Raw genomic sequence first — 9,404 nt, forward strand, 5'->3', positions numbered from 1 at the left:
TAAATTCTTAAAAAGAGAGAGAGAGAAAGAAATAGACCTTTAACTATAGAGAACAAACTGATGGTTACAAGGGGCGGGGGTGGGGGGCAAAATAGGTGATGGGGATTAAAGAGGGCACCTCTTGTAATAAGCACCTGGGTGATGTATGGAATTATTGCATCACTGTATTGTACACTTGAAACTAATACAACACTGTATGTTAACTATACTGGAATTAAAATTAAAACAAAACCACAAAAATACTTCACTCCCACTAGGATGGTTATTAAAAAAAAAGACAGATGATAAATGTTGGTGGAGAAACTGTGACTGCTCATACACTGCTGGTGGGAATACAAAATGATGCACCTGCTGAAAAACAGACTGGCAGCTCCTTAAAAGATTAAACATAGAATTTTATATGACGCAGTATTTCAACTTCCAGGTATATATTAAAGGTATGTAAATATTCAATTATATATTAATTGAAAACGTATGTTCACACAAAAACATGTGTGCAAATGTTACATTATAGCAATGTTATTCATAATAGCCAAGAAATAGAAACAAGCCAAACATCCAAGAACTGATTATGGTAAACAAAAATGGTATTTCCACACAATGGAGTATTATGCAGTTGTTTTTAAAAAATATTTTATTTATTTACTCATGAGAGACAGAGAGAGAGAGAGAGAGAGAGAGAGGCAGAGACACAGGCAGAGAGAGAAGCAGGCTCCATGCAGGGAGCCCAATGCGGGACTCGATCCCGAGACCCCAAGACCACGCCCTGGCCCGAAAGCAGGCACTAAACCACTGAGCCATCCAGAGACCCCAGAATATTATGCAGTTGTAAAGAGGAATGCAGAACTAAGAGAGGAACTTTGGAAACATTATGCTTGGAGAAAGAAGAAAGAAGCAAGAAGACAACATGTTATATGCCTCCATTTACAGGAAATGTCCAGAATGGGCAAATCCTCAGAGATAAAAAGTAGATTAGTGATTAGTGGTTCCCAGGGCCTGGTGATAGACTAGACTGAGGAGTCGTGCTAGAGAATAGGAGGTTGCTCTATGGATTTTCTTCAGAGAGTTGGAACAAATAATCTTACGATTTGTGTAGAATCAGAAAAGACCCCGAATAGCCAGGGGAATATTGAAAACCAAAGCCGGGGGCATCACAATGCTGGATTTCAAGTTGTACTACAAAGCTGTGACCATCAAGACAGAAAAACACAGGCAACACCCTTTTTGAACTTGGCCACAGCAACTTCTTGCAAGATACATCTATGAGGGCAAGAGAAACAAAAGCCAAAATGAACTATTGGGACATAATCAAGATAAAAAGCTTCTGGACATCAAAAGAAACAGTCAACAAAACTAAAAGACAATCACAGAATGGAAGAAGATATTTGCAAATGACGTATCAGATAAAGGGCTAGTATCCAAGATCTATAAAGATCCTGGAGATCTATAAAGATCTATATTAAACTCAACAGCAAAGAAAACAACAATCCAATCATGAAATGGGCAAAAGACATGAACAGAAATTTCACCAAAGAAGAAATACACATGGCCAACAAACACATGAGAAAATGCTCCACATCACTTGCCATCAGGGAAATACAAACCAAAACCACAATGAGATACCACCTCACACCAGTGAGAACGGGGAAAATTAATAAGACAGGAAATAACAACAAATGTTGGAGAGGATGTGGAGAAAGGGGAGCCCTCTTGCACTGTCGGTGGGAATGTGAACTTGTACAGCCACTCTGGAAAACTGTGGAGATTCCTCAAAGAGTTAAAAATAGAGCTACCTACGACCCAGCATTTGCACTACTGGGGATTTACCCCAAAAATACAGGTGCAGTGAAATGGCAGTACACCTGCACCCCAATGTTTATAGCAGCAATGTCCACAATAGCCAAACTGTGGAAGGAGACTAGGTGTCCATTGAAAGATGAATGGATAAAGAAGATGTGGTCTATGTATACAATGGAATATTACTCAGCCATTAGAAACGAAAAATACCCACCATTTGCTTCGACGTGGATGGAACTGAAGGGTATTATGCTGAGTGAAGTGAGTCAATCGAGAAGGACAATCATTGTATGGTTTCACTCATACAGGGAATATAAAAAATAGTGAAAGGGATTACAGGGGAAAGGAGAGAAAATGAGTGGGAAAAATCATGACAAAACATGAGAGACACCTAACTCGGGGAAATGAACAAGGGATAGTGGAAGGGGAGGTGGGTGGGGGGAATGGGGTGACTGGGTGTGAGCACTGAGGGAGGCACTTGGTGGGATGAGCACTAGGTGTTATACTGTATGTTGGCAAATCAAACTCCAATAAAAATATACATATAAAAATAGAGTGAGGAACGTGCTCTGGAGTTAGATCATGGCTGGTGGTGGTTACACAAACCTGTGAATACGTGAAAACCCACTGAACTGTGCACTTTAAAATCGTGAATTTGATGGCATGTGAGTTACACCTGGAGAATAAACTTAGCCAATTTGTAGTGAGATGGTCACGCTGGCTGTGAGGAGAGCAGGTCAGAGGTTGGGGTGAGATATGCTTTAACAAATGGACATGTGAAAAAGGCTTTGGAGTTGACTCTACCAAAGGCATGACCTGGACCATGTCCTGGAATAGAACTCACTTTTTCAACTAGAGTGGTGGAAGCAGAGGGTGGAGGCCTTGTACTGCCCATGGTGCTGACCTCCAAGGATTTGGTGCTTCTAAACCTCCTCAGGAATTCATTTCCCATAAGGGTTCTTCCTCTTCTTCATCTTGGTCCTATGATCAGTGACCCTGGAGTGTTGGAACCCAAGACGGCTTTTCAATGATAATGTACATCTGATGCAACAGCTCACAGACTTTTTTTTAATAACTCCCATTGCTCCTGCCCCTGGCAGCCTCAGCCAAGCTTCATTGCGTGCATTAAGCCTTTTTTTTTTTTTTTTTTTCCCTGAGGAGTGTCCTTTCCCTTAAGGCCAATCCTCTGTGTGTTCTTGGTCTGACAGAGGCCAGGAGAAGAATGGAGCTGCAGGAGAAGGGTAGCTTGGAGGGTGAAGATTCTAAGTCCCTGTGGCCATTTTGGGCTGGAGGTCAGTGATGGCCACAGTGTCCTTCCCATGGACAAGCCAGCACTGAGAAGGCTCCTGCAAAGCCTATTGTAAGACAAGCATGGGGTAGAGTGAGGGTATGGAGAAGTCACTGGGCAAGAATGCTGGGGGACGGGGATTGGGGGAACAGTTGATTTTATCTGGAACTAAGACTTTTGTCTGTACTGGCTTATGTGTTGTGTGGAATTCAGGACAGAGGGTGGGAGGGAGAGCAGAAGAGAGACACAGCTGGTTTCTCCCCCATCTCCCACCCACATACTCCAGCTTCTTCCCACACCTAGAAGAAAACACACCAGGTCTTTCTCTCACACATCCCACCCTCTAATGTTTCCCTTTTAATCCTCTGTTCTTCCTCCTCCTACCCACTGCTCTCCCACTCCAAGTCTCCATTCCTTCTCTACAGCTGTACCTCCATCCTCTCTTCATCTATGTCTTGTCTTAATAAGATCCATTAATACTTCCAAGCTGACCACAGACTATATTTACCCTTATTTTTGGAACCACTTGTTCCCCCTTCCCCACCCCTTTCTCGGTCCTGCATGGACAAATTTCCTACAAGCAAAGTGGATGGGACACAAGGTTGAGCAATAACAGGAAAGGGTCTAGGATCCTTCTCTTTCCCTATTCATATCTATGCCTCTCAGTATGTCTCTTTATTTTGCTTTCCAATCTAAATCTATTCTTTTTTGCATGTAGGTGGAAGAATCATTTCTAAAGATTCTTACAAGTTTGTGCAAAGCATGCTGACCATGCTAAGATGATGCTTTTAGATTTGTAAACCTGATGATGCTGGGAATTAGGATTTGGGGTTCCCTTGAATTTGGCGGTGACTTGCTCTCTTCTGACCTCTCACAGTGGTCTGGCCCATCCCAGTACTCTGCCCACCATCAAGCCATCAAGCACTCTCTTGGGAACCATCTATGAGAAAGGCTATGCATGTCCTAGGAACTGTGTAGCACTCAACATATCAGACTTGCACTGAAATTACATACACAAGTGAGGAGATAGAGCCATCTTTGTGGGAAAATACCAGTCCATGCTAACATTAGGGAATAGCTCATTACTCTCGGGCCTTGAAGGAGGGGTAGGATTCAGATAGATGAACAGGATGGGAAGGCAATCCAGGTGGGGTGCTGGCCTGATGAAAGCTCCTGATGCATAAAGAACTGAACAGGGGATCCATTTGGTTGAAGCCAAGGGTTCTTAGCAAGAAGCAAGTAAAAAGAGAATAGTAGTTAAGAGTGCATATTCTGAGACTAATCAGACATGAGTGAGAGTCCCAGTTCTGCTACTCACTCTCAGTGTGACCTGGGACAAATTATTTAACTTCTTTAAGCCCCAGCTTATTTATCTGTAAAGTGGGGATAACTAATAATACTATATTTTATAAGCATGCAAATACTATATGAGAATCAAACAAGCTAATATTTATAAATTGCTTAGCATAGTGCCTAGCACATAGTGAACACTCAATAAATGTCTACTCCTACAATGACAGCAATTACTGCTAAAACTACAAGAAATGTTTACTACTTCAATAACTGCTAAGTGGCAGGTGGATCTGCAAAGAAAGGTAGGAGCCCTTGAAAGACCATCTAAGTGTGAATTCTTTCTTTCAGGCAATGAAGAATTTTTTAAAGTTTTTATTTATTTATTTTTAAATTTTTATATATTTATTCATGAGAGATACACAGAGAGAAGCAGAGACATAAGCAGAGGGAGAAGCAGGCTCCTTGCGGGGAGCCTGATGTGGGACTCGATCCCAGGACCCTGGGATCATGACCTGAGCTAAAGGGAGATACTCAACCACTGAGCCACCCAGGAGCCCCAAAAGTTTTGATTTAGAGGAAAAATATCTTTTAGGAAGTTGACATTACATAGTGTGCATCTCTGACTGATAAAGGCATATAAAAGTGTGAGATAGTTGAAATCTTTATAGGGATAGAGATAAGAAAATAATGCTATTTGCATTTTAGCAATCAGTAATTAAGTGGGAAGGTTGGAATTGAGGATAAAGTGCTAAGGATCAAGGGCTTTCACAGAGAGGCCAAACCAGGCCATTTAAGATGCTGCCCACCCAGTCTAACCTTGGCACCATGTGCTAGAGCAAGGACACAGAGCTAGAGACAAAGATGTGTTATCCTCTGTTGGGGTTGCTCCGAAAATGCCCTTGGAGTATCTGCTCCACTCCTGCCTGTCTCGGGGCTTTCTACCCTAGTGTGCTGGGATAAGCCTATTTTAACTGTTTCATCATGTCATTTCCCACCAAAAGGCTTACAGAGGTTCTCGATTGTCCATAGGGATGCTTTTCAAATAGTCTTATGCTAGAAGTTGGTGAAGCCACAGAATAAAGTGCATCTTCCCAGAACACCATTTTTACACAAACATTGGGGGTACACGTGAATTTTAGATAAGATAAACATGATACTGTTTTAAGTACTGAAACACCTCACAGATAATTTCAGAGATAATTCTGTCTAATATTTGTTGATATAAATCTTTTTACACTTTTCAATTCTCTATGAAAACTACTTTAGTGCAATTGCTGTTGTTCTTCCCATATATCAGGTGGGACTCAGGGAAGAAAAATATTTTTATGTTCTATTATCTTCACAGGGTCAAGCCTCAGGGCAAATTTTCCTGAATGATTAGAGAAAACAATTTTCGAAAGGTGTAACACAAGGGGATGAGTTTTAACATTAAAGAACTCCCTTTATTTTTCAAGTGAATGTCTTTTAGAACTTTCACTTACTGAACTAAAGAAATGTTTCTTCTCTATTTTATGTTTTCTATAACTCCTTGGTCTAAGCAATTGAGGTTTATGAGCCACAATACTTATTTTTTAAAAAGCCCCTCAAAGATTGTCTAGAGATAGGTGTATAATAGAAAGTTCACATAGTTTTTAAAATATAAAGCTTGAGAATTCAAGGAAATTTTGCATTTGTCCTGCGCTGTTTTGAGTTACCTTTGCAGACGGCCCAATGGCAACAATGCCATTAGAGAGGTATTTATGTAGAAAAGTCTGAGAAGTACTAATCATCCCACCTTCAGCCAAGATCATCTGCTTGTTGGCTTTACATCTGGTTCCAAATTAGGGCATGACAATTTCTTCTCATCCACACCTCTCTTCCTTCGGCAATGAATCATATGCAGCTAGTCAAACCTTTGCCATGAAGAAGCATCTATTTGTTTATCTAAAATCATTAGTCTCTATATCCTCTCAAGATTTTTGAGATGATGCTGATATTTGTGGTCACGTGTACTTGATGACATGTTTATTAATTGTTTTTTTTTTAATTCTACCATATTTGTGGAACCTGTATTTCACAGGGCACTATGTTGGGCACCTCAGGTATGAATCAGACATGAAACCTGTGGACAAGGACAGAGGGATACAAAGGGGGAAAGACTTATAAATAAACGCCTGTGATACAATGTAGGGTGTGGTTAAGGAAAGAAGTCTGTGAGAGCCTTGAAAATGTATTTATCTCCATGGAAGGTTCTCCTAAGCTGCATCTTGGAATATATTTAACAATGACCTTGGTTAACTTATTCCTGACTCTCCAAAGGAAAATGATGGAATTTTCATGACTTTTTTTGCTTTGCATGATTATTCTTTAGGCATGTGGTGAAGATCACATGGAAGCACAGAACATCACACAAGTGTTCCAGTTTGTCCTTTTAGGATTTTCACAGACCCAGGAGCTCCAGAAATTCCTGTTCCTGGTGTTCTTATTTGTCTATGTCACCACCATTGTGGGAAACATCCTTATCATAGTTACAGTGACTTCTGACTCTCGGCTCCACACGCCCATGTATTTTCTGCTCCGAAATCTGGCTGTCATAGATCTCTGCTATTCCACAGTCACTTCTCCAAAGATGCTGGTGGACTTCTTTCATGAGGTCCGGACCATCTCCTACCAGGGCTGCATGGCCCAGATCTTCTTCTTTCACCTCTTGGGTGGTGGGACTGTCTTCTTCCTTTCAGTAATGGCCTATGACCGCTACATAGCCATCTCCCGGCCCCTCCACTATGTCACCATCATGAACCCTCGATTGTGTGTGGGGCTGGTGGTGGCTGCTTGGGTAGGGGGATTTGTTCACTCCATTGTCCAGCTTGCTCTGATGCTCCCGTTACCTTTTTGTGGCCCCAACATCCTGGATAACTTCTACTGTGATGTCCCACAACTGCTGAGACTCGCCTGTACTGATACCTCCCTTCTGGAGTTCCTCATGATCTCCAACAGTGGGATGTTAGTTCTCATCTGGTTCCTTCTCCTTCTGATATCTTACACGGTCATCCTGGTGATGCTGAGGTCCCACTCAGGGCAAGCCAAGAAGAAGGCAGCTTCCACATGTACCACTCACATCATTGTGGTGTCTATGATCTTCATTCCCTGTATCTATATCTACTCCCGGCCCTTCACTCCTTTCCCCATGGACAAGGCTGTGTCCATCAGCTACACAGTTATGACCCCCATGCTCAACCCCATGATCTATACCCTGAGGAATCAGGAGATGCAGGCAGCCATGAAGAGATTAGGCAAGCGCCTCATGGTATGTAACAGAGAGTGGACTTAAAATATCTTGGCTTTAAATGACAAGCCCTGCCTCTAAACCTTTGTTTTACTATGTGAAAAGTGGAAAGAAGTCTTTATAGAGTGTGACATTTGAGATTAAATCGATATTTCTATGGACCTACTCCCGTGTCAGGTACTGTGTCAGGCGCTTCTCACTTTTATCTCATCCTCATAAAATGGACAGTGGTTATATTATTTTATGTTAAACACTTTAACAAATGAGAAAACTCAGAGAGAAGTGACTTACTTAATGGTGACCTGCAAGTATGTGGCAGAGCTTGGCTGGGACTTGGATCCTCTGACTTCAAGTTTAGAGACAAGGGCTATGGGTGGGATGTGAAACTCAAGGTCTCCCACAAACACAAAGGAAAACCTAGAGAGTTCCTCAGCTATGGGTGAATATCTGTGGTGACTGGAGAACAATTTCATCTTACCTCTGGAACAATCACAATCTTTTCTGCTTTCTGCTTTTAATCTTCTTTCTTTATCTTTGGAGTTCTGTAATGTTACTCAGCTATGTCTTTGCATTCACTGGTGGTTGTCAATTTTCTTGTGCCCTTTAAATCTATTGACTCCATTTGTAAATGACAGAATGACCAGAAGTCACTTACTGGTTTAATTTTTTTAAAAATTATCTTGAGTCCCTTTTTTAATTTATGAAAATTTTACTTATGTGATCCAGAATATCAATTCTAAGGATGGAAGGAAGCATAGAAATGCTAATTATAATCTATAACATTGACTTAAAGGAGAGAAATGGGAGACATTTCCTCAGATGTATCTTAACATGTGGTCTCACAACATGAGATACTCAATTCTGAACTGAATTTTTTTTAAAGACTTTATTTATTCATGAGAGACACGGAGAGAGAGAGAGAGAGAGAGAGAGAGAGAGAGAGGCAGAGACACAAGCAGAGGGAGAAGCAGACCCCATGCAGGGAGCCTGATGTGGGAATTGATCTGGGGTCCCCAGGATCAGGTCCTGGGCTGAAGGCGGCGCTAAACCGCTGAGCCACCAGGGCTGCCCTCTGAACTGAATTTGTTGAGAAATACCTCCTTTAGAAGGACACAGCTGTAGACCTAAGAATTTAAGACATCTCTTACTGAGGCTATGCTATGTTTATGATATAAATGTGATTCAGATCCAAATTTATTAACCTTAAATGGGTTGGTGCAATGTCTTTCATGACAAAGGCTGTACAGAAAAAGTTTAAAATAAGTTGTTCATGGGGTACATGTGTGGCTCAGTTGATTGGACATCCAACTCTTGGTTTTGGCCAGGGACATAATCTCAGGAGTCCTGGGATTAGCCTCAGGTCAGGCTCCGTGCTCAGCAGGGAGTCTTCTTGAAGATTCTCTCCCTCAGCTGATCCACCCACTCATGGGCTTTCCCTCTCCCTCTCCGCCCCCCTCTCTCTAAAGTAAATGAATGAATCTCAAAAAAAAAAAAAAGTTGTTCATAAAATAGTTTAAATTAAAAACATTCCCCACGTTCTGATGCTGTCTTTAATTGTATAGTGAGACACTAACAGGATTTGTGGCCAAGGCTCTCTCAATCTGGGCTCCAGCTCTTGTTAGTTGTGTTCCTCTTGGACATCATTGAATTTCTACTTCTTTAGCTATAAAATTTACATAATTGCTCACAGTGTTGTGTGGGTCAGTGGGGTAAATGGAAAACATCCAGCACAGGACTTGGCATATAGTAGGCATTCAATTA

At 41.5% G+C, this 9,404-nt stretch overlaps 1 protein-coding gene across 1 annotated transcript; it reads left to right on the plus strand.

The window, feature by feature from the left end:
• Positions 1-6,746: 6,746 nt before the first annotated feature.
• Positions 6,747-7,688, plus strand: OR4D1 (olfactory receptor family 4 subfamily D member 1). The gene has a single exon (NM_001388877.1). It carries the CDS (start codon positions 6,747-6,749, stop codon positions 7,686-7,688), a length of 942 nt encoding a protein of 313 aa, NP_001375806.1.
• The last annotated feature ends 1,716 nt before the right edge of the window (positions 7,689-9,404 follow it).

The sequence above is a fragment of the Canis lupus genome, chromosome 9 (assembly GCF_011100685.1).
Source record: "Canis lupus familiaris isolate Mischka breed German Shepherd chromosome 9, alternate assembly UU_Cfam_GSD_1.0, whole genome shotgun sequence".
Classification (NCBI taxonomy): Eukaryota; Metazoa; Chordata; class Mammalia; order Carnivora; family Canidae; genus Canis; species Canis lupus.

What these genes read in the sequence shown, in the direction of transcription:
- OR4D1 (NM_001388877.1), top strand. Translation starts at nt 6,747, where the DNA reads ATGGAAGCACAGAACATCACACAAGTGTTCCAGTTTGTCCTTTTAGGA.